The 24,915-nt window shown below is 43.6% G+C and overlaps 1 protein-coding gene across 7 annotated transcripts in view; it reads right to left on the reverse strand.

Moving 5' to 3' along the window:
- LOC118315656 (membrane-associated guanylate kinase, WW and PDZ domain-containing protein 2-like) overlaps nucleotides 1–24,915 on the reverse strand; it is a 63,113-nt gene that overhangs the window by 5,721 nt on the left and 32,477 nt on the right. For 5 of the 7 annotated variants that reach the window (XM_035643114.2, XM_035643112.2, XM_035643115.2 and 2 more), the window contains exons 4-18: nucleotides 24,614–24,838; nucleotides 22,955–23,183; nucleotides 22,202–22,281; nucleotides 16,434–16,491; nucleotides 15,572–15,693; nucleotides 14,800–14,982; nucleotides 11,909–12,438; nucleotides 10,406–10,571; nucleotides 5,069–5,100; nucleotides 3,311–3,503; nucleotides 3,086–3,201; nucleotides 2,476–2,668; nucleotides 1,756–1,995; nucleotides 983–1,168; nucleotides 350–653 (exon numbers count right to left, since the gene is read on the reverse strand). In XM_035643114.2, coding sequence (XP_035499007.1) covers nucleotides 350–653; nucleotides 983–1,168; nucleotides 1,756–1,995; nucleotides 2,476–2,668; nucleotides 3,086–3,201; nucleotides 3,311–3,503; nucleotides 5,069–5,100; nucleotides 10,406–10,571; nucleotides 11,909–12,438; nucleotides 14,800–14,982; nucleotides 15,572–15,693; nucleotides 16,434–16,491; nucleotides 22,202–22,281; nucleotides 22,955–23,183; nucleotides 24,614–24,838 — 2,857 coding nt within the window. The remainder of the gene's footprint in view (nucleotides 1–349; nucleotides 654–982; nucleotides 1,169–1,755; nucleotides 1,996–2,475; nucleotides 2,669–3,085; nucleotides 3,202–3,310; nucleotides 3,504–5,068; nucleotides 5,101–10,405; nucleotides 10,572–11,908; nucleotides 12,439–14,799; nucleotides 14,983–15,571; nucleotides 15,694–16,433; nucleotides 16,492–22,201; nucleotides 22,282–22,954; nucleotides 23,184–24,613; nucleotides 24,839–24,915) is intronic. The other 2 variants (XM_035643113.2, XM_035643118.2) reach the window with 1 other exon arrangement.

Genomic DNA, 24,915 nt, shown 5'->3' on the forward strand with positions numbered 1-24,915 from the left:
GACATGGAACCGGGCCTGATCGCATGGTTCCTGCATTATAGAAGAGATACCTTAGGTAAATTATTCACTGACACTGTATGAGCTAAGTGGGGTTACGCAACAAAGTTGAAACCAGCCTGAGACTGAGAGTCGGTGTGGAACTGGTCTGGAGTCCCGGGTTTTCTCTTGAATATACTGGCATGGAAGGAAAGGATGGCACACACTCATCTATATGCACATGTTGGATATCGGTCACCTTTAAAAACTCCTGCTCCGTCTTCCAGTCACTGAGACACAAACTGTTTGGAGCATCTCACAAAACGCTCCTGCTGAGTCCAATCAAGAACATCCCTCTTAGCACAACTCTTACCTGCCATCGTGGAGGTAGAGCTGTGGAGGGGGACCAGACGGCTGGCTGACCGGGCTCTGCTGGGTTCCAGCTGGTGCAGGCTGGCAGGCTGCTGGTGCAGGAGGGCCCGTCACCGCTTGACTTGTCTGGCCGGGCTGGACAGGTGCTTGACCTGGCTGAGGGGCCGTATGGCCCGGCGGAGGAGCTGTTTGGCTGGGCTGGATGCCTCCTTGGCTTGGCTGGGCTACAGGGCTGGGCTGGGTCTGTGGGCTATGTTTCTGGGTCATGGGGCTCTGTTTCTCTGAGCTGGGCCCAGAATGGGAACCTGTGAGGTACAGAAAGTGAAACAAGGGTTCACCCAGCCTGCAGAACTGTTGTAGATAGAACAAATATAGGCAACACATCTCTATCATGTTACTGGAACCTGTTACAATGGGGTTTTTTTGCATTGTCCCTGACAAATAAACTAATACATACAAACATGTATTCAACCCTAGTTGATTTAGAATTGCTTTGACTTTTTTTTCTTTAAACCTCAGATTATTTCACATTATGTATTTTGTGAGCAAGTTTCACCAATTGCAAAGAGAAAAATAAATAAGCTGCCACTCAAACCTCAAACTGAACAGTTTGATTTGAAATTCAAACACTCACCCTCCTCTGGTATGATGTGTAGTGTGACTGTTAGCCCAGCATCTTTAATGAGCTTGACAATGTCTGCGTGCGGCATGCTGATGATGGACTGTCCGTTCACAGCCAGGATCCGGTCGCCCACCTTCAGCTTCCCACATCGGTCTGCAGGGCTGCCCTCGATGATGCGCCCTATTTTATGAGGCACAGCTGGAAACAGGCAAGAACAAGGTGGTTGTCAACACTAATTTTGAAGAAAGATGTCAAAATGGCGACTTTTTTTTTAAGTGGAGAGAATAACATTTTGAAATGTATTAGAGTATGAGGCTCACCAGTGCAATTACAGTTACAAATATACATTATGAGTCACTTTCACAAACCTAAAATGTTAAATGTTACAAGTTCTATTTTTGTTCCATCATTTATTGACACTTTTTACATGAAAACTTACAGAAAATTGAAAAATTTAACTTTATAGTAAAACATTCCTGGATGAATTAAGCAGAGAAAGACATTTATATTTTTTGTGTGCAATAGATGTTCCTGTTACTACTATGTGCATTTGTGCAGGATACAATAATATCTTCCGTGTAATCAGTCCAAAATTAGTCAAGAATCCCACAATCTGTTAAATGACGTCAGCACATTTTAGACATTTAAAAACTCTACCTTGTCCATGAATTAAGACCAATTTGCGACCAGGGCCACTGAGATATTGCATAGCCCCCTCACGATTCTTCGTCATTAGGATTTACACATCACCATTTACATCTAATAACAACCCTTAGGTAACTCACTGATGACAGCGGCGTTCTCTGGTCTGTTCAGGGAGCTGATGATGACGAAGCCAAAGCCCTCATTCTCTTTGCGGTGAATAACCACATCACTGGTTTGCAGGGCGGATCCTTCTGGAGGAGAAGTGGCAGCAGGGGCAGCAACCGCTGGAGGGCCTGAAGCTGAGGCTGCATCACTGCGTGGAGAGCTGTGTTGTGTCGACACTGAGCCGGGGCTGCGGCCATTCACAGGACACAGTTCACCTGGAGGAAAGCAAGCAAGAGACGGGACAGGACGAGTCAACGCCACAGCTCTGCTACCCTTGAACACGACGAGATTACTCACAGAGGACATCTATCAGAAATATTGTTTTATAACGTTAGCAGCTTAAGTCGTGGCCACTGGACAAATTCCAGGTCTGCATGCAACAGTAAACTTGTTTATGCAGGTGTATTGCATTTAGCAACAACACAAACCACAGAGCAAGACGCAGTGCTCACAATGAGAAAAGGATAGATGTATGTACTGTATGATCTACGACTACAGAGACGATGTGTGGCCGAGAAGAACACGATGATCCCACACATAGATTGTCAGCATCTGCGTCCTGTCCAGGTCGTCTCTATTCGAACGTGATGCCAGTGAAATGTGCAGCATGTTCTCCGGTCTCGGTAAAGTGTGAAAAACAACAACAACAATAGGTATCCAACCCAAAAGAACAAAAGAACTAAACATGTCCTCACCAGGCATTTGCACTCTCCTTCTCACAGTCAAGCTGACTTGGCCGTTGCGAGCCGCTGCATGCATTAAGTCTATTACGTATTTGTGTGGTTTCCCAGCAACCACATTTTTATCCACAGAAATGAGCTCGTCCCCAGGTTGAAGCCGCCCATCACGCTCAGCGGGTGTGTTCTCTATTATGGCGCCAATAACAATCTGTTCAAAGACAATCAATATTAGTAGCGTAGATGAAGGTGAAGGGGATGAGACGGAGACAGCGAAATTATTAGATAATTGCCTTTTCTAGCTTGTAAACTGGTTTTGGGTCAGCGTGGCATTTTGTTCACTTTCCAAATATTCTGCTGCCTCTTTGTGTCACAGTTTGCATGCTGTTGTACACTCGCACAAGTTAGCAAGGCGTTACTTCAGTATGGGAGGTACTGAGCAGTTAGAGGGTCACTACAGTGTGAGGAAGTGAAAGTGTGATTGTGTGTGTGTGTGTGTGTGTATGGTATGTTAGACCGTTGTATGAACTGTCACTGGATGAGTGTGAGATGAAGTTAGGTGCCGGTCAGGCGAGGTCGGTGTGTATGAGGTCAAAAATGTGTGTGGTCCAGCCCGTCCCATACGAGCCTTGTCACGGGCGTCCGGACTCACAGCCTGCACGGCCTCGTCTCCCCCCAGGATGCGGAAGCCGAACCCTGTCTTCTCCCTCAGCAGGTGCACCTCCACCTCCTCGTACTCTGGACCTTACACACAGAGAGGCATTTTTCCCATTTCAAATCACCATATTATGCGTTTCTGAGTTCAAAGCAACATAATTCTCTATCGACCGTGACCCCAAGGATCTGTACTCACGTCGGCTTTCGTAGATTGCCCTCGACTTCTCATAAAGGTCATAAGGATCAGGTTTGTTAAGGTCGAAGCCTTCAGTTGAGTCAGGCACAGAAGTGCGGTGCTGTGGCTGGTTTGGGAAGGGCGTGCCAGGCGGCAAGACTGGGCCAGACAGGTTCACCTGGGGGCTGCCATGTGGGTCCCACTGGTCAGTCAACTACCAGGAAACACCAGCAAAAGACGTTTCAGATACGGGGTCCTATTTTAACCATGGACTGCCACAAGCTGTTTGTGCACCTGCTATTGTAATATTCCATAGGTTTCCTGTGTGTGTTTCATTTAACGTGATAGAAATTAATAATGAAAAAGATTACTCAGAAAGCGCAGGCCTCCGCGCCCCCCCGACCTATTTGATGTGTCACCCAAAACTTGCATTACCATCTCCATCTGACCAACATCTTCTTAAAATGTTATGTATTTGTGGAGGTATGGCTCAAAATTTCAAGTTTGCCCTGTCACGGAATGGTAAGGAATCCTTCAAAAAATTCCTGGATCCAGATCTGGATCAGAATCCCTCCCAAAATCTAATCACCTGTCACCTTGGCAGAGCTTATCTTTAGATAAACTTTCATGCAAATCTGTCCATATCTCTGTGAGTAATCCTGCAAACAAACAAACAAAACCAATCACATTGATCCCAACCCTGTCTTTGTCACATCATAGCTTAAAAATCTGACACAACATTTATGCAAGCGTAAGACATAAAATATAACATTTGCTAAAAAAGAAAGTTGGGAAGACCAAAGTCGTTCTGGTTCATTATAACCAGACGGACTTTGGTCTTCCCAACTTTCTTTTTTCATGTCTTACTCTTGCATAAATGTGTGTAGAATCACACTACTTTGCTGCAGCCTGGCGTCATGTGCATGTGATTTAATTCAGGTAAATATGGCAGACAGCACACAGCTGTCAGATCACTGAGCTGGATGGCTGCAGGAATAAAATGAAGTAGAAAAGAACGTTTTCATACAGTGTAAAGCAGCTGTGGACACGATGTGGAGTTACAATAGAGAAAAACTGCTATTCCAGGCAGATATGATAATGAATTCAAATATTTACAATTTAATTCTACAATCTAAAATTCTCACACTGCTGACGGAGCACTGCTGCATACACGGCTGATCTACTTCACCCTCACTCCCTGGCTCTCTTGGGTCCAACAAGATAAATTTACTCCGTTTACTCTGCACTCGCTCTAAAACCTGTGGTTATCAAGCTTTTGAGGCCGCAGCACCTAAACTGTGAAATGCTTTGGTCTGCTGATCATGTGGATTCTGTGGAAGAGGCAGCTGAAGACGAATCTGTTCAAGCGGGCGTTTTGGGTAATCTGTAATTTAACTTTACTTACTCACTCAAGCGAGATGAGATTCATCATGTCTGAGTATTCTGACTAATATCATGATGAATGAGTGCAGATTGTACGAGCAGCGACAGGTGCAGTTTGAGTAGGAATCTCAACCGCTTTTTCCCATCTGGCGGGATCGGATGTGATCAAAGCAATAAAGCAGGTCAGGGGAGGCTGGTTCATCTCAACATAAAGCAAAAGCCAAACACCTCTGAGGCAACACAACATCACTGTCAAACAACGATTCCAGTGCGCTGCTATCTTACCTCTCGGCTTCAACAAACAAATCACAGATGGACGTTTTCTCTCTAACGCTCTGTTTGTCTCAGACACACGCCCACACACACACAGACACACATTTGGTTCGATCATGGTACCTGTTTGGAGGCCTTCCACGGAGAGATGTGGCCTGTGGGAGACAGAGAAAACGCCGTTGACAGAGAGCAGACTGGGACAATCTGTCAGATACGTCTCAAACAGCAAACCACAGACAATTCAAAATATGCAAACAAAAACAATTGTAGTGGAACAAAGAGCATCTGCAGAGGTTCCTGCATGTGAGATGGTTGGATATGAGTGTTCAAAATTCTCAGTTTCATATTCCTCTGTTTTGACTTTGTTTGTGTAACTCCTCCTACACGGGTTTGGTGGTTGCGTTTGTTTTCAACATAATTACATCATTAGCTGCAGGCAGAAACACAGACCCCCCCCCTCCCCCAGAACCACACACACTTTCCTCCGTAAGTCCTATCTTATCTGCATGTAGAGAGCAAGGAACAGTCTACAACAATCTGATCAACACAGCTCCCCTGTGACTCCACTGAATCAAAGACATTCACTACATTTATGCTGCTGAGACCCAGTTAGACATGGGGGGGAGAACATGCAAAGGCTGCCTCGTGTTAACATTCAGTCTGAGTCTTTACACATGTGGATAGAAACACATAAACACACTCATCATGCACAGCAGATTCATGCTGCATCGCTGATGAATCCTGTAACAGATGTGGGCGCTTGTAAAATATCCTTCGGAGAATCAAGATATGTTTAATTTTTAATTCAGTTCGTAATATTTCTTATAAATGTCAGAGAGGACTAGATGGAATAAATCCACGGAATTAATGTCCAACTACATCTGCCTGCTCCTCAGATGTGTGAGACTGGCACTTGGCAACGGACCAGAAGGGCTGAAAAAAAGGGGAGATTTGAGGAAATACAATAGATCACTTCCAGTCCATGTGAAAACAAAATGGGAATTGAAATTCTTTTCTGTCATTCCTTAGACTCCTTTTTCCTTCCCCCCCCCCCAACATTTTTAACCTCACGCCCTCCATTCACATGATTAAGGCTTCCTGAAAATCTCTTCCATCTACAAGTAAAATATCCTCCATCTCCGCTACATCTGTGACGATGGAGGGGCAAATGAAAAACCCTCCTGTTTGGTTTGAGGAGCGCTGTCTGTGGTGCTGAAACGATTTAGCACAGTGGCAGCAGCAGCAGCAGCAGCAGCAGCAGAGGGAGAGCTTTGAGGGAGGTTGGGACTAATGACCGCATTCTGCAGGGAATACGAGCCTTAAGGGACGCTCTTAAGGAAATCTAATAACTCAGTCTCGTGAAACTTTCCTTAATGACGCCTTGAAGGAACTGAGTACGAGCTAAAAGGCAATTGTCCACTTATATCAAAGAGGAGCGTCATCCTTACGGATGCATTCAAGCTTAATTTAAATGCTAATTTAGTTCATCGCCATATGTGCCGGATGTGTGGGGCACTCGTACGCATGCTGATGAATTACAAATGAATGACTGGTTGAGAGGTTTCACGTGGCTTCTCTCACGAGTCAGTGGCCAGGCAGTCTGGCAGGTCGGCCTCACAGACTAGCCTGCTGAGTTCTGGATGGCCTTCAGATCGGCCCGATTGGCTCGTGCGGCCAGACATCCCTTTCTCCACTGCCATGATCTGCGTCCTCATTGGTGCCGCAAAATGCCTCTATTCTGTGGTTGGCTCTGCTTCAAATTAGGATGTCGGGAAGGAGCTGTGAACACGACCAGAGCACAGTGGAACTCTGGCAGAGTGCCCACGCTACAGCGGAGCAGTCAGACACAGAGACAAATACACACATGCATGCACGCACACACACACACACACACAAACACACCAATGTTCCCAGTCACACATTTGTAATAATGTGTGCTACCCTGAATTACACTTAAGGTTTCTGTGCAAAGATATCCCACATCTGCAAACAGAAACATGCTCAAACCTTCCTGATATTACGCATATCTGAGTCACAGCAGAGGACCTTGTCCTTTTGTCACCCTACAGAGAGGCAGCAGACACGCAGAGAGCCAGAGAGGTTCCTCGTGCGGCAGGCTGACAGTCCTTGTGGGACTGTTTTCTTCAGTTGTATGATAGAAACTGGTGAGATTGAAGGAGATGGCATCTTTGCGGTAATTTGTCAAATTCAGCTCAGCATTTAGGGGGATTTTCATTGCAAACTGTATTTATGTGTTAAAGGTCAAATACAGATCTGTGTATGAACATGTCATGAAATATTAATGATGACACATACATGAATATGTGTGGGGCAATTTCGTTTGTGCACTGACTTCAGCATAATTTCTAAATGGCGTATTTGACAAGGGAACATTAGAGTGTCTTTGCTAAGGTTAACCACCAGGTGGCAGATGCTGGCTCTGCATGGTCATAAGATGCACTGCTGCTAAGCACACACACACACACACACACACACACACACACACACACACACACACACACACACACACACACACACACACACACACACACACACACACACACACACACACACACACACACACACACACACACACACACACACACACTTTTTCCATTTCTGCTGCAAACACTCGAGTCATTTATGCTGCTTACCATACTAGAATTTATTTGCTTAACCTAATGAAGTGATTCACTGAACAACATACAGAACTGAATCAATTCATTTGGATAAGGCAACACTTCTCCAATATATCTCCAATACTTGTGAATAATGCAGCGTAGGCTTGTGACAGCAGGATTGGCATAATATCATAAAACCACCGAGTGGCACTGACAACTAATGGTCCGATGTAGTATGATCACTAACAGCTATCGTCTCGATTGTTTCCTAGGTCTGCATTGTCATAATAATCCCTGTCACACGTCAGTTAATTAAACCTGAGATGCACATGAGACTGATCACCTTCATCCCGAAAGAAGACATATCTATAATTCATCTTTATTGTTCTGTTATCCTCTCAGAAACGATGCAAATGAACACTTCAATCCTGACAATTCATCTCCAGAAAAAAACAAGGACTTAACGACAAAATGAGAAAGTGAGCAACGAAATTGCTGGGTGGGAAACGAAAAACAAACAGTGGACCTGTGAACTTTGTCTCTTTGAATAGCCACTGGAGGGGCAGTGTTTGACTCTCTGGACTTACATCCAGAAGATGCTGTACATATGCAGGCTATGTGTGTATGTGTGTGTGTGTGTGTGTGTGTGTGTGTGTGTGTGTGTGTTGTTTGTCAGATCGATATGGCTCAGTGGCATAGGCAGTCGCAGGTAATTATTAAGTCGAATTCCCCCCTGTGACCAGAACATGTTTTAGAGAATGAGTGCAAGAGCACTTGTCAAACAAATAAAGCTTTCCCTGTGCAATTTAATTTCCTTGCAGGTGGCCAAGCTTGGAGGAAATAGGAGAAGAGGGAAAATGGCCACACTCCATGTCGTGCTGGCAATTTTACAAGAACTCTGCACTTCAAGCTTCCCCGCTGTGAAATCTTGTCTCATTCCTCTTTCCAGGTATAACTCCATTTTGATTTATATTGTCGGACCAAGGGCATGTGGTTGTCTCCTTTTCTCACTTCAAGAGGAAAGGTAAAAAGCTGAACATGTGCAGGTATTGTCCAACAACTCACAATTACACTGAGATCTATAAAAACTGTTTTACATGTTCACTTAAAATCCAAGTTGGTGTAAGAGGAAACATTGAGCCACTGTGAGAAGGATCGAGAAGAATCGATTCCATCAGGACGGTTGGTGATCGTGAGACCCAGAAACAAATTGATCGGTAAATCAATGTATTTAAAATTATTTTAAAGTTGCAACATTACACAAAGCACTCTGTCTTTAGAGCCCTTAGGTAGTGACTGTCTATAACCCTGCATAACTTCACATTTGACCATTTGTATACAGTCAAGAGTAAAAATGTTGTTTGGAGTACAGTTGGTACAAGTAGCCAAACAGCAACATGCCAACCAGTTCATCTTTGTTTGCCAGCTCGACACTCTCATTTGTTTTGAGCACGAGTGGCCACAGTGAGAATGAAAGTGCTTTCGCCACAGCAGTGTTGGTGCCACCTCAACCCACAGAGTTGCACGACAGATAACAGTGACATTAACTCTACCTGTCCTCCCAATTCTCTACTGCATGGAGGGGTAGAAACACTTCCCCGTGTTTAACCCCACCAGTGTTGCTCCAGGCTGTTTCAGTGGAAAACATAAATGACGTGTTGGTGATTAAGCCGAATTTGGAAAACACTAAGATCACAACACACTTACTATGACATCTGCTTGTATTCTTAGTGCATTCTCTTCATGAGTCAGCACATATGAAACATATGAAATAACATATTGCTCATCTCATTTCAATGTTCTCTATATTCTAATATAGTATCCTGTTGGTGTTTGCTCCTGCAACAATTTAATTTCCCCGGGGGAAAGATTTTAGTTAAATTTTTTTCTTCACCAACACCTAGAAATGATTGGTTTGTAAAATAATCTTTAGGTATTACTCTTTTTAGGAAAACACTCTAGTTATTTCAACACACAATATAATAATTTGTCCAGTTTTGCCTCAGGCAAAATTATTCTTTTACCTTTTTTCTATTTAATATTCCAAAAATAAAATGTCATCCGCAGATTTGAATAAAATGACTTGAAAGTGTTCAAAAATAGAACAGGTCTCAAAAATATCAGAATCAAAATATCTCTCACTCGACTGCTCTTTTGTGAAGCTGCAGCTGAGGTTGAAGATCCACAGTTACATGATATTTGTGCATTTCAATCAGAAGTCAGCTTATATTAAGCTGGACAGTTGCTCTTGCTCTGGACCCTTCTTGAAGTCTGCCAAAATTATTTTGGTCTTCGAAAAGGTGAAAAAAATATGCTACCTGTGATTTGATACCAATTGTACAGTTATTATATTCGCCACATCTAATGATATGAATAGATCATGGGGTGTCAGCAGGTATCAAAAGGGACCTATCATGCTCATTTCCACCTATATGTTTCTATTCTGGGACTCAACAGGCGTAGCTTTGCATGATTCACAGTTCAAAAAAGTCCTTATTTATGTCAAACTGATATACAGCCCCTCAGCTGAGCCTCTAACTGAAACGTATCATATTAGCTCAGGCCTCCTTAAAAGTCCACTTTCAGTGGTCCGTGCACTGTCTGACCAGTGTGGAGGTTCTGAAAGGAAACTGGTGGCTCATTGCTAGAAAAACAGAAAGGTTTAAAATTCCTCTGTACAAACGTATCAAAGGTATCAATTTGCATTTACTAAACTATACTGTACTGTAAATACAGTTAAGTTGGCACTAGTTGTATTAGTCCTTCCTTCCAAGCCTCCTTGTCACCCTTATGAATGAAAAACAGAAAAAGAAACGAGGACACATGTTCTGTCTCTCACCTGCTCCTCTCTGTATGAGCAGCGTTGCCTCGGCTCCCACCGGACACTCTTTTAGCATCTCCACCACTCGTCCATGCCCCGCTGCAGCCACTGGCTGCTGGTTCACCTCCAGGATCAGGTCTCCCTCTATCAGCCCCGACGCTGCCTGTGAGCCCGGCTCCAGCACCTGCACCGCGGGAACATGACACATCGGCCACAGGGTTTCCGGGAATAATAATTCGAAACACTTGAAGGTACGATTAAAGTTATTTTCTTGAATGCTGAACATCAAGCAAATTACCTGTGGAGACAGATGTAAGACACTTTTTATGTGGTGCAGATGTTTTACTGCATATGTAAATACAACAGGGATGAGAAAGAGCATCTGTCACATCTCGTTGTGTCTAATTTATCTGTTCTTTACTGCCTGGATTCTTGGTTTGCAGGTTGAGATTTCTTACTCTACACACTATTGTTCTAAATGTAAGAACCTTTTTTTCCAGTGGTAACTGAAATTCGGAGCATTGTCTCAGTGTGTCTGCAATTAAAGCAGAGAACACATACACTAAGAATGACTCTTGGTGTTCTCCCTACAATGGAAATATAAATAAATGTGAAAAAAATATCGCCCAGTAGATTGTAGGTTGATCCTAACACTGTTTCAATACATTACATTATATTCATTTAGCAGACGCTTTTGTCCAAAGCGACTTCCAATAAGTGCATTCAACCATGAAGATATTACTCAAAGTGCAAGAATTAATAAGTGCTGCAGAAGTTTCCACAGGCTGCTTTACTTTCACCTTCTGTCCAGCTCATCTCAAACCACCTCCATTGGGTTAACGTCTGGAGACTCTCCTCCTCTTTCATCACATGAACTGACTGTCTAGTTCTTTTATTATAAGGTTTTGGGTCATTATCTCGCTGAAGGATGTAGCCCCGACCGACAAGTCTGTCTTCATTTGTTACTTGCCCCTTTGTCAACATTCTGTTTGAAATATACAGTACAGCTTACTGAAACTGAGTTGCCTGTAGAAATTGTTTGTATTAACTCATTTGTTTCCATTGCTGCAGGAAAACTGTACATTTACCAATGTCTTAATCACTGAAAAAGCCCTGTTTTCATTCTTCTTTGGTGACCTAATATTATTAAAACTTTAGACTGGTAGTGTTGCTTCATTAGGGCAGTCTTCATTCATACCAGCGTGGTAGATAGCAAACAAGCTGAAATGACTTTCTTATCATTATCATGATCTCTGTCTCTTTCCTTTTAGTTACACAACTTCATTAAATTTACCTTGACCTGCTGTTTTAACTCTGCCACAAGTTTCATTTGTAACCAAACTCAACTACTGAGTTTAGCTGACTACTGAGATTTCACTCTTTAAAGAGCACATTCACTTCCTGAAACACAGACAGTAAAATAATATTTAAAATTAAACAGTTCTGAAGCCTCTTATTTCTGGATTAATCCTCGTCTACGAAGTGACTGTAGATATGCACAGACAATCCATAATACGTCACCTGTTTGACTCGCTGACCAGTGGGACTATCAGCAATAGTGAACCCAAATCCCTCCATCCCTTTCACCATGGTAACCGTCAGCAGCTCTGCCCCTTGTGCTGTTGCCCCGGCAACCCCTGCAGTTCCTGAGGAGGCCATGGACACGTTGTCTTCATGAGGTGTGAGTGCCGAGGCGGAGCCAGGTGTGGTGGGCGGCAGGGATGAGCCATCTAGATGCGTGTCCCCGGGGTGATGCCCTCCCACCTGGGCCAGAGCCTGCGGAGGCAGCTGGGAGCTCAGGGACAGGTACTCCAGGTACGGGTCGTAGCTGCTGCGGCCATTCACCACCAGGGGGCGGTGTTCCAGGCCAATGGGTGTCAGAGAGGCGCTTGCTGCTCCGCTGGGGTCCTCAGGGTCAAAAGGCAGAGGATATCCTCGACAGAGCACGAGGGTCACACTCTGACCAATCGGTACCGACTGGAACAGTTTGACAACATCGGCGTGCGTGGTGCCGAGCACACAGATGTCATTGATGTAGACGATGACGTCACCTGAGGAGGCAGAGGACAGCAAGGACACAACTTGTCACAGTCTGATGTCATAAATGTCGAATCTCAGCGGCATCGTGACATGAGGACACATGCTGTCCCTCTCAAGTGTCACACAGGAATATAGTATCAGTTCACTGCCACTGCAGGCAAGTTTATGTGTGAGCCAGAGAGGTGAGAGAGAGACAGGGTCAGTGTCTCTGTGAACGTGTGCACCAGATGGCTGTCAATTTCACACCGAGATCCTCTCATCAAGAAAATCTTTAATGGATGCACACAGTCACAGTCCCAAGTAGTAACAGTTGTGAGTCTTGGACCATGCGCGATGCATTATGATGTTGCATTGTCATGATACCCTGGTGGCCAGACGGAAACACAAAATTAAAATGCACCACTGTTGGCTGGCAGTGTAATGTAATCCCCTCACTAAATTTTAAATTTGTGTTCATGTCACCTGGTCGTTTGTCAACATTGTTCCTGAATACCGACAACAACAAGGTGAAACAACTTCACCGACATGACACTAGATACTCTGTCATCTCTAGTAGTATGAATGTGCAGAAAGTTATGGGTTTGATCTTTAAAGTCACAGCCCCATGACAAATGCAACTGCCTCAAATCCTCTATTTCACAGTTTTGGAGGCACTCTCTTTTCCACACATGCAGCCACGCACACACTCCAATGAGCATGTGCACACAGATAAACACACACCCTACATGTCACGTGCACACATACTACACAATCCCTAAGAGCAATGCCGCACAGCTCAGGCCAGCTAATCTTAGCCAGGGAGAGTCTGTATGTGGCAGTGCGACCGCGTCCATGTGAGACCGTGAGTGCGTGCGCGAACACGCATGTGTGTGCGGAGCTCAGGCAATGTCAAAGAGCGGAGAGGAGCAAGATGGAAAGAGAGAAATCAGAACAGCGAGAGAGAAAAAGGCTGATAGACTAAGATAGAGGGATGAAGAGAGAAAAACTCGAGAGGTAGAAAGAGAAAGGAGATGAAAATATACTTGGGCTGAAAGCACGGGGGGGGGGGGGGGGTGTCAGATGACGAGGCTAGATAAGAAAGCATAATAAAGGGTGAGCCAGATAGACAAAGAGAGAGATGGAGATAAAATAGAAAAAGATGGGTTCTAGATAAAAAAGAATGTGAAAGTGATAGACAAAGGGAGAGACTTGAAAGCAGAGAGACGCTGAGGGAAGGAAAAAATGGATTCCCAGTTCTGGAATTAACTCTAACTGAGTGGTTTAGGCACCAATCGTGCCAGGCATAAGGCTAGTTGGTTCAAAGAAGAGCACACATATACTAACTCCTCCTCTGAACTCCTCTACAGCGAACTATGACTTTCATTAACATCAACTCTTTGAGATTAGGCCTCAACCAGGGATTGTTTCTGTAAAAGATTAAAAGCTAATCTAAGTAATCCAGAGAACCCTGAAAATCAACCTATGGATCACACTTTGGGTATTTTGTTGTCTGTTAGCTGAGGCCTTCATCATGAATGGATCTGACGATAGTGATAACATGCTGGTTGTTGCAGGGATCAGTTATGTCCCAACAAATGAGTTCCTCTCACACTCATTAAAAGCAGAGTGGTATGGTGCATTTACAGAGGACACAGTGCTACACACACAAATATAGGGCATCCCAAATACGCCAAACCTTTACCACTAAGTTTTTCACTTGCTCGGACTATCACTGCAATTTTGTTTACATTATTGATGCGATATTTTAGTACACAGCTCCAGGGAAATTAAACAACTCTGCTTGAGTTGTATCTGTAAAAGATTCAAAAACTTTGACTCTCAAACACTTAGAGGCAACATATTGCCCCTAAATAACTTTTTGACTTTTTAAAATGACTTTAATAAGTCACTAAATCACTTAGGACTATATATCAAAGATACAAACATAATGTATGGATGTGATATTGTGTGTGACCTCTGCCAGCTGAAACCATAAAACATATTTACGCACCAGTGACTTTTGTTAAGAAATATTCTTTGCTGGCAGAGGCACAAATCTAACTGTTGAAGCCAAAATTACACAGCAAAACCAAATATCCTGGACACTGACACTGTATTGTTCTCCCCTGGACTTTGAGGTCAGAAATGAACCCAACACACAGATAAAAACCTGCTTGAATTAAATTAAAACTCTGCCATGAAAAAGTCTTCGCATTTGATCTGTTTCGGCAGTAAAGTATTAATTGATGAATGATGAAGTTGTGCTTAAGCAGTTCTATAAACAGAGGATTACAGTATCAGCAGCGACAACAGTGACAGTTTGTAGTTTGTTGGATTCTTCACTTGTTCCCCAACCAGTTGTCAAAACTCTGCATCGGTAAAGATAAAATTACCTGTGTCCATCTTTCCGTCCTGGGCGGCAGGTCCATCTGGTATCACACTCTTCACTTGCAGGAACTCGTCCGGCTCATCGCCTCCTATAATCGTGAAGCCGAATCCCATGTTGCTCTTTTGCAGAGCTGTGGACAGGAAGGTGCCCTTCAGCTGGGTTGGGTCTCTCGTAAATAATGGCTTCTCTGCAGGGAGAGAGGATTGTTAAGTCATGATATTTTCACATCCTTGATATTTGAAAAACGTGTGATTTGGTCTGTCAAATTAATATTGTATTCTTTTTTTCAGTGCTGCATGAACAATTTTTCTGAACATGAAAAGACCAATAAAGACACATAATCCCTAATGCCTCATAAGATGACTAATTGGAGATACGCAGTTTTTACTCATATGAAGCAGTGCATGATGTACTGGTCTAGCACGACCTCATATGCATGCCTGGATTAGCCCAATAGGGGCCTCGGGGCGAGCATGTTCTCTGTCCCCCGCACTGTCTGCTATCTCCATTGGACCCTGTACATTGTAACATTGTGCATCTGCCCCATCAAATACTTATGACACTGCCCATTCTCTGACATAAGGAACATAAATACAAATGCAACAGAGAAAATGGAAAAACAATTTAAATATCTTTCAGCACAGTTTTCAGGGGTCCTTTATGCCCATGAAACCATGCATGCCCTTTCTGCAGTCCTGGCATTTTTATATTTGTGCAACCGAGTGAGTATGTCAGCGTGTTTTCCATTACTGCACAGTGTAGAACTCCATGTGTACCTCTGTATATAGTGGGCAATGGTAGAGCAGACAGTCCCTGGCTCTGCATCTGCTGCTGCTGCTCCAGGCGTCTCTTGGCTTCCAGGACTGGGTTCTCAAACTGAGTCCTTCGATTAATGTGACTGAAAATACAGTGCATCATTACGAATAATGGAAAAGGGAACATTTAGGGCCTTTACTCGGGCTGAACACAGCGATACCACAATGCAGTTCTAAATGATACATTCTACCAAAGAATATTTTCAGTAACATGTACTGTAAGTGCTCATTCAGATAAAAATGTTGCCTTTCAGTTGACTAAATGACTCACACACGTGTTTGATTGACTCCTTGTTCACCTTGTTTGTTAGGGCAATTTGCATTGACCGTTGTCAGTGTAGACTGTGAATCAAAGGACTCAGTCTTCGAGGAAAGGCTTAATAGTTTTCCCTTTACCACTGAAAATCAAAAGTCAAGCTCACAAACTTGCAATGACTTCAGTCAAAAGAAGAGTTACAAGATCATTTTAATAAAAAAAATAAAGTATGTTATAATGATTTTCAGCTACAGCCAAATGTTGTGAAGGAGTAAGTTTTCACCACTAACTACAATCAATTTTTGATTGTGATGTACTTCAAAATAAAACAGCGCCTAGAGAGCAACATTTCAGCTAATTTTGACAATCAAACCAGACTTTATGAGCAGCATTCTGAGGATAGTTGCTTCAGACAAGCATTTCACTGTCAGAGTTTCGTCAAAGGAGCAGAAAGATATGAAAAAGAGATGAAACTGTAGCCTTACATAATTCATAACAAGATGTTGTAAACCATGGAACTGCATTTCCTGTTTTACAGGCATTAACCAAGTCAACGGGGAGACTCACTCTACATAGTAGCTGCCATAGATGGGGTCATCTATCTTCTCCCAGCCATAGGGCAGCTCTGAGAGGAAGGGGAGAACAAGAAGAGGAAAATGAAGTCAGTTTATGCTGAGAGCAGAAGACGGAATGTAGACACGAAATTGAACCACCGAAGGAAGACGACATGAATCTCAGGGCTCACAGCTAGACGCTCCCAAAGTGCTCCTTTAATAGAGAGACAACACTTCGATCTGCAGCAGTGGCTTCTTCGTGAAGACAAGAATCACAACAGAGACATCAATATAAAGCTGCAGGGGGAAAAGAACATTTAAATTATCTGACACATCACATCCTGCCCTCTCTTTCTTTCATTATCTTCCCTTAGTCGTGTGCACAAATCCTTCAGGGCCAAAATACCTTCTACCATACTACTTCATGTTTGTGTCTGCTTTTCTTGCACCCACCAACTCATTTTCATCTTGGATGGCCTCCATGACTATTGTGTCACTTGTTGCCTCCCCTCCCTCCTTTAGTTCTCTATTTCCTCCTCACTGCTTCCTTCCTTTTTACTGATTTATCTCTCCATCGTAAAAGAACTGGGTCAAGGAACAACAAAAATTCTCATTAACTTAACCCTGTTCTTCTCCTTCACTTCTTGTGACTTCTCACTGACGCGCACAAACTCTCAATCAGCTCTCCCTCTGACAGTGTATGCAAATTGGAGGATATTTTGGTATTTGGCTTTATCACTCAGAGTCCACTAAGGCATAAATCAACACACCAAGGTGATTGATCGCACACTATCAGGCAGAGGAAGCATACAAAAATACACACACACACCCACAGTGACAGTCGATCTTCCTCTCCCTCGCAGACATATATTAGAAATACAGCACTTCTGATTAGGATTCACATGAACATTACTGAAAGGTTGATCTTCCTCCTTCATTTTAATTCATCCTCATGTCTAGTCTAATACGAGTGAGAGTCTAATTCATGACTATGTCTGTAAGTGGGCATTTTCAATAGGGCAATAAAGCAAACCTGATATGCTCGGTGAGTCATCAGGGACCTGGCATGAACTAAAACACAAATGTGCACACACACATACGTACAGGTATATACACAAAGAAACACATGAGCTGACAAACTTGGTGGTAGAGGAGGTTGATATGAATAAATAAAAAGCTAGACAAACTGAGAATAGAGTGTGTGCAAGGGTTCGCTGGTGGCGGTGGCAGGTGAGATGGGGAGTTTAGTTAAGATGCTTCTGCTCTACACTGACTTGCACACACCACAACGACAGGAAACACAATCACAGCACGGACCAAAATGGGTTTGTTGCACTGTGAATTAAAAAGAAAATGATCAAGTGTTTGCATCAAACGCAGGTGGTCTGAATTGTACTCTTGTTCCTTGTTGTTTGATGAGATTGTTCATTATTTAAATCAGTAACACGACCACTTTACATTTTATTCATAACCAGCCCACTGCTCTCACACACACACACACACACACACACACACACACACACACACACACACACACACACACACACACACACACACACACACACACACACACACACACACACACACACACACACACACACACACACACACACACACACACACACACACACACACACACACCAGCCCTATTATTTTTACAATTACTTGGTCTGTGTGATAATGATTCTGTGGCATCATCCCCTCACGCCGTAATGTAATTATGAACAGATTTTGTAATCTTAATATCAATAACCCATGTGTGAATGTGTGTGTGTGTCCTGGCTGCTGAGCTTGCTGACTGTGCAGCCCTAGGTGAAAAGGGTGGATGTCGCAATTATCTTTTCTCTGCTTTAGCGTTAGCTCAAAGTGCCTGCGCCGTGCAGCCATTACCTCAAATAACCCTCCTCATCCCCGGGGTGGAAAAGTCAGATGGATTCACACTTCAAACCACCTTAAATTCCCTCCCACCCCGTCCACGAGCCACCTTAAATGTCTGACTAACTCATCCACTAGTCGCTTGCCCTCCCCCTAAAGTGAAAGGGAGACAGTTTCCATGGAAACCACGAGTAGCCTTTTTTTTCTCTCGCCTGAGCTGAGGGCAATGTCTTGTCTCTATTTCCTGCCATTAAATAAAGAGACAGAGAGGGAGATGAAGAGAAAGTATTTGTGTGTTTTATGCATTTATATGAGTCCATGTTTGCATTGTGCCTTTGTGTGTGTGTGTGTGTGTGTGTGTGTGTGTGTGTGTGTATTAGATGGCTGAACAGTGTCTGCATGTCTTCATGAGAGAAAGCGTCATTCTTCTTTGACACTGAATCTACCAACTCATCATGTGTCTGTGTATAGAATGAGCACCGGGGGAACTTGGTTTTGTGTTTGGGTTCTTGTTTATTGGTTTCTGAATTGCTGTGGAGCTCTAGCCAGTTTCAGCCCTGTATCTATTTATTTCACCCCTACTCTCTGTGCTCACGTGTACAGGATGTCAAATGTGAAAATGTGGCCCATTAAGACGACATGTTAACCAGCAGTCACTTCCAAGCCCTTTCCCCAGCCATGCTAAAACCAAAACTAAGTGGGTTTCCATTTGGTTTGAACTGAAATCCTCTTGCCCCATCACAATATAATAAGGGGTCATCTGAGCTGTGTATATGAGATTTTACTTGCTTTTCAAAGCGTTTCAGTAGCGTATGTAAAAGGTTTTTCGCTATGAGTATATCAGTATGAATGAGTTTGGTTTCATATGTGTGCATGCTTGGTCATTCTGAATGTGTCGGATAGCTCCTCAAAGAGAGAACAGGAAAATTATTAGATCACAAGGGAGAGAGAAATGGTCCAGACATGACTAAGTATCTGAACTCGGAGGTAACGCTTGAGCATCACTATCTGACAGTGCTTTGATTCTCCTCGTATGCAAACCTCTCTCCATCTCCACTTGTCTCTTTCTAGCTCTTTTCCAGAAGAGGCCCCGGCAGGGAGCTCACCATCACCACCTCCTCTAACTCCATCATCTATTACAGTTTTCACCACCTTCTGTCTAGTCTCATTTCTGACGTGGCACCTTCTCTCTTGGTTACAGACAAGGTTTTGACATCTTGACATCCACCTCAGTGAGGATTTCTTTCCTCTAAATGAGCATGAGCAGCATATTTCCATCACCAGCACTGAGATTACTTTGAAAAGCGGCATTGCGATTGAGCGTGTTTCAAAAGCAGGACTGAAACCAACACTTGCTGTGATTTGAAGCTCGCCTGCTCTGTTCTTGCCTCCTCTGAGCAAGAGAGAAGATATGAGTTTGTGTGACATAACTTGCCTGACAAAAAGACTGTAAGTGAAGCAGATCTGCGGTGAAAGGTGAGCTACATGGTGATCATTAAAAGAAAACAACAACATGACGAGTAAAGTAAAGAGCAACATGCTGGATTAAACTGCTGTGTATCCTTCTGTCATCCATGTGGCTGCTGAGTTTATACTGTAAACGTGAACATTTCCTGGCAACTCAACCTGATTTCTGGAAGGCAAAGACACAATGGTTCTGTGAGAGGATGTGATGTGTCACCCAAGACCTTCACAAATGTTCCGCCTGTGGTTCAAAATCCTCCTGCCAGTGATCACTCAAGCATTAACTCAACAAAAACCCAAATTAACCTTGCACAGTAGATACACTGCAGATAAATGAAAAGAAAGAGAAATGAATGAAGACAGGGGAGGAGATGAAGGGCAGTACATTTCATTTACATTTAGCCACTTTCACAAACATGCCTCGTCTACCTGCTTCTCTGGGAGAAAAAAAATCTGCATTAGTCATGCAAAAAGATCACACGTCACAGTTTTAATATGGCCAATCGCCCAGTTCAGATGTTGTCACTGACATATACAATTCGACTACACTAGGAGCTGGACTAGAGTCTCAAAGTGCTACCTGCCCGCTGTGGCTAAACATCATCCCTGGGCTGTTGGCTGTTTGTGACCTTCTATTGAAATGCTTCGTAGAGCAGAAGTGAAACTGGGACTGTTACAGGGGAGAGAAAAACATGAAATTCTGTACAGACATTCATTTCCCGCAGTGGATAAATCCAACGGAAACGTCTGACATGTTTAGTTTTTAGTTTTGGTGTCAAGTGAAATATCTTGACCACTGTTGGATTCAGTCCATTGCCATGAACACATTCATGTTCCCTTCAGGATGGATTGCAAGATCTTTGATCCCTTGACCTTTCATCTTCTGCCATCAGCAGGTCAAAGTTTCCACTATCGAATATTTGGGGTATTTGTGTTTAATGCTAGTGCTAATGTCAGCATACAAACATGACACTTAGTCTGGTTGGTACACAAACAAATTAACCATCCTTTGTTAAGATTAATAAATTTGAATATTGTGTGCATTGCGTGAAATATTTATTTAGAACGGTTAGCAAGCTGAAATGCAAGTAGAGCCCGAAGCAACAGCAAGTTGTCGCACTGATACACAAAATAAATAATCACAGAGCGGCACAGTTGACACGGGATTGTCTTCGAACATCACTGGCTATGGTGAAAACTGATCTTGGCCTTGTCCAAATTAAGTTGAAACACATTGGCACTATTCGTGATAAGGGTGTGTGTGTGTGTGTGTGTGTGTGTGTGTGTAGAAAGAGACTGAAACCAGTTTGCACAGAGCTGAGCAGTGTTATTGGAATTCCTGTCACAGTCCAGCCCTTTACTGGGGAAAGGGAGAATGAGAGAGAGAGAGAGAGAGAGAGAGAGAGAGAGAGAGAGAGAGAGAGAGAGAGAGAGAGAGAGAGCGCTAGGGGGGGAAAGAGAAGAAGTAAAATTGGGAGATAGGGAGATTGAAAGGGGTAAGTGACAGAGACGTGTGGTAAAGGAGTGCAGAGGGGAGAATGGAGGAGGCAGCAGATTGAAGGGATGGAGAACAGGGGAGAGGTAGGGATTGATTCAGATCTTGCTCTGGTTTATCACATCAGAACCTAATTTGCAGACTGAAGGCTGCGACAGGAGCAGGGATGTACGATCAACACCAAACCAACACAGTCAGGAACTATGCTATTTCTAAGACATTCACATAACATTCCTCCCCGTTGTTTCAAACAGCTTTGAAATAAACCTTAAAAGGCAATGCGAGTGACACGTCATATTTTTGGGTCAAAAAAACCCCAACACAATGAATGGATCCAGCTACTGACTATTTGTGAAGCTAAAGCGTGATAAGGACCACCTTCTTCTTCTGAGTCTAAAAACACATAAATGAGTCACTCAATTCCACACACACCGCCCTGCTGCCGTAAATCACTAAAGCAATCATGTGGGCCTATAGCATCTTTATCTTAACACACAACAGAAAAGGCGACATTCTTCGGTGATGAGGTCTGGAGCACAGGTTGGGCTATTTAATTAGGTGCAACAACATAAAGCATGTCCTCATTAGATTAAAAAGAGACATAGCTGCCTTATAATTTCAGTTCCTGCATTTCGGTCATGAACGATAGGCAAATCATATTTGTCAAGTTTATTTTTCATATTTCCTAATCCTCCTTTATATGTACTGTAAGTACATCTTCCGAACCCCGTGGAGAACAGTGAGGCAGACTAACAAAAACCCTCAAACAACTGAGTATTTTTCTGCTCTTTTTCTCAAGGAGGGAATCATGCTGGAACAGTGAGCCGGGAACAGACAACGCAGGCACACAAACAGAAGGAAGAGTAGACGCAGTCGATAGATGAGCTCGACTCGGGTGAACACCAAAGCGCACAGAACAAGAGAGCGAAAGGGTCATTCAGACTCACCGTCTTCCCTGCATTCTTCCGGTGGCTTAGCTTTCTTCGCGAGCCGAGGATCCAGCCAGGATGTTGTTTTGGTGTTGTGACTGGAGGAGAGGAAGAAAGAGACGCTTAGATGAAAGCAATAATGAGAGGAAAGGGGCAAACAAAGGTCAGACACAGACTGATGTGGAGGATAAGAGAAAGGGATGAGTGCAAACTAACACTAATGACCTGAACATAAGAGTGTGTGTGTGTGTTTGTGTGTGCGTGTGTGTGTGCGTGTGTGTATACAGGGGCAAAGAGAAACAAGGGGATCTCTAACGTAAACTAAATGATCATTAATCCACTAATTAGCACTTACACACTAATTAGTAAGGGTGAGAGGAGAGGACAAAATTTAGCAGGGGTGTGCATGTCTGTTTAATAATAATAAGAATAAGAATCAATTTCATTTATAGAGCACTTTTTATTGCTAAAAGCAATCTCTAAGCGCTTGTATGTATGTATCCTGTGTGTCTGATTAGCAGTATTGAGTTACATCAATTATTCAACAGAACTATAAAGTTCACACAACCAGCCAAACATAAACTGTGTTTTTAAAGAAGGAGCACTTTGTGAGATGAATTACATCGGATTATTGTTGTTATTGTTTTTCAACATGTCATAGATAAATACTTTGGCCCCTTTAACAGGTACAGACATGAAGGAACCTGCTGGTTTTAGGGAGTAAAACCCTTATATGGGTATACATTTATAAAAATATATATTTTGTCTTACTCAATGAAGTAGACCTCCCCCTTCTCAGTGTAGGCCATCTCCCAGTTGTCAGGCAGAGGACCGAGCTCTTCCTCATCTACATCTGGGACTTTGATGGGGGATTTAGAGGGAGATTTGGGGGCCTCTTCTCCTTCGGTGGGGGGCTCAATGGAGGCCGGGGCCTGGCTGGACACTTCGACAGCAACCTCCCCAGAGGCATCTGTGCTCTTGTCCTCATGTTCACTGGACTCTGGATTGCACACACCCACGCACGCACGCACGCACGCACGCACGCACGCACACACGCACACACGCACACACGCACACACACACACACACAGAGTTATTCTCAAATTCCCTCTGTACACACATGCAGACCTGGATGCACACGACACACGCCATGCATGATGAGTCAGAGCCAAGCCACTGCAGAGCTATGAACCCCCAGGAGAAAGAGAGAGAGAGAAACAGAGAAAGAGAGAGAGTGGGGAGAGGGGGAGACATGGGTTCTGAGGACAATGAGCATGAGGAGAAAACAACATTGGGATGTCAGATATGGAGAAATAGGGAAAGACATTGACTTCAGGGGTCAGAAACTGAGTCAGAAAACACAAGAAAATGTTTTTTTGAAGAGCAGAGAAGCTGGTGGCATCTAAGTCAGTGGATGATGAGCATGTGATTGAGGAGAGTGAACACCAGTAAAGGGCAATATTCGCCTCTAACATGACAATTTTTCTAAGAAAAGTAAGATGGAAGAAGGACAATGCTTTCCCTGTATTTATATCTGTATCCAGACTTTGAAATTTGTTGTCAAATGTTGTCAAATGTTCTAATACTTGATGGTAATGATGTGGTATAGATATCAAATTACAGATACTTAAAGTCTTGCTGAGATGTCTAATGTTTAAAAGACAATTATCCTGACAAAAGAAAAGCAGAGGTGCATATAGCACAACACGTGACGTTGTAAGAGAATAAGGGGAAAAATATGACTTGACGAGAGAGAGAGACGGGGGAAAGGAGATGAAAGAGGAGAGGGCAGAAGGGACAGGACCACAGAGGCCAAGACGATGCAAGAGAGCTCAGAAGGAAGGATGGTAGAGGAGAGGAAGAGAGAGAGTCGGGTATTAATAGAAACAAGGACAAAGGCCAGTGGCAGGAGAGCAAAGACAGCAGGAGAGAAATGAGAAGACAGAGAGACGGTAGCTGAAGCTAAAATGAGACTATGGACAGGGAGAATGGCGGAAACTTTAACGTGTCCATATGCATTCTGTTACAAAAGGTTATTGAGAAGCGCTGCAGTTCACGACGCCCTGATGTCTAGTCAGGGTGCAGACTGTTGTCGGATTCGGGGCCATATGCACACTGCAGATATGAAACTGGATTGAAGGATGACATAGACAATAAAAAGCAAAGGTGACAGTTGCTATTACGGCCGGCTTGTTTCTCTCTGGTTTTACTCAATCGTACCAGTGAGACAACAATAAATAACCCAGGGGACAGTCCAGGCCTTCAAACCAGATTTCCTCCTCACCTAAATATGATAATATAAAATGTCTTCATAGTCCCGACACTTGTGTGACAGAGTTTGAATTTAATTTCAGTCAGGAGTGGATAGAATATTTGCAATAAAAACATCAAAATGGGAGATTGATGTTTTTCTCTCTCATCCGACAGTACCTGGTGTGATGGCCTCCCCATTGCCATTGACAACCGGGCTTTCCTCTTCCTCCTCCTCAGGCGGCTCCAGGCTGGCGCGCTGCTCCATGTTGCTGACTGACTGGTTCCTCTTCCTCTTGCCCTGGGCGCTGGGCCGGGCTCCGGGCAGCAGGGCCTCACTCACATTCAGAGGAGGGGCTGCAGGGGAGGGCTCCGCTGGAGGTTTGGGTGTGCCGTAGAAGTTATCTGAGGGCAGAGAGGCATGGCAGTGTTTGCGTTAGTGGGCCATATGTATACCGACTAGCTCAGGTGATATAACACAC

The sequence above is a fragment of the Scophthalmus maximus genome, chromosome 7 (assembly GCF_022379125.1).
Source record: "Scophthalmus maximus strain ysfricsl-2021 chromosome 7, ASM2237912v1, whole genome shotgun sequence".
NCBI lineage: Eukaryota > Metazoa > Chordata > Actinopteri > Pleuronectiformes > Scophthalmidae > Scophthalmus > Scophthalmus maximus.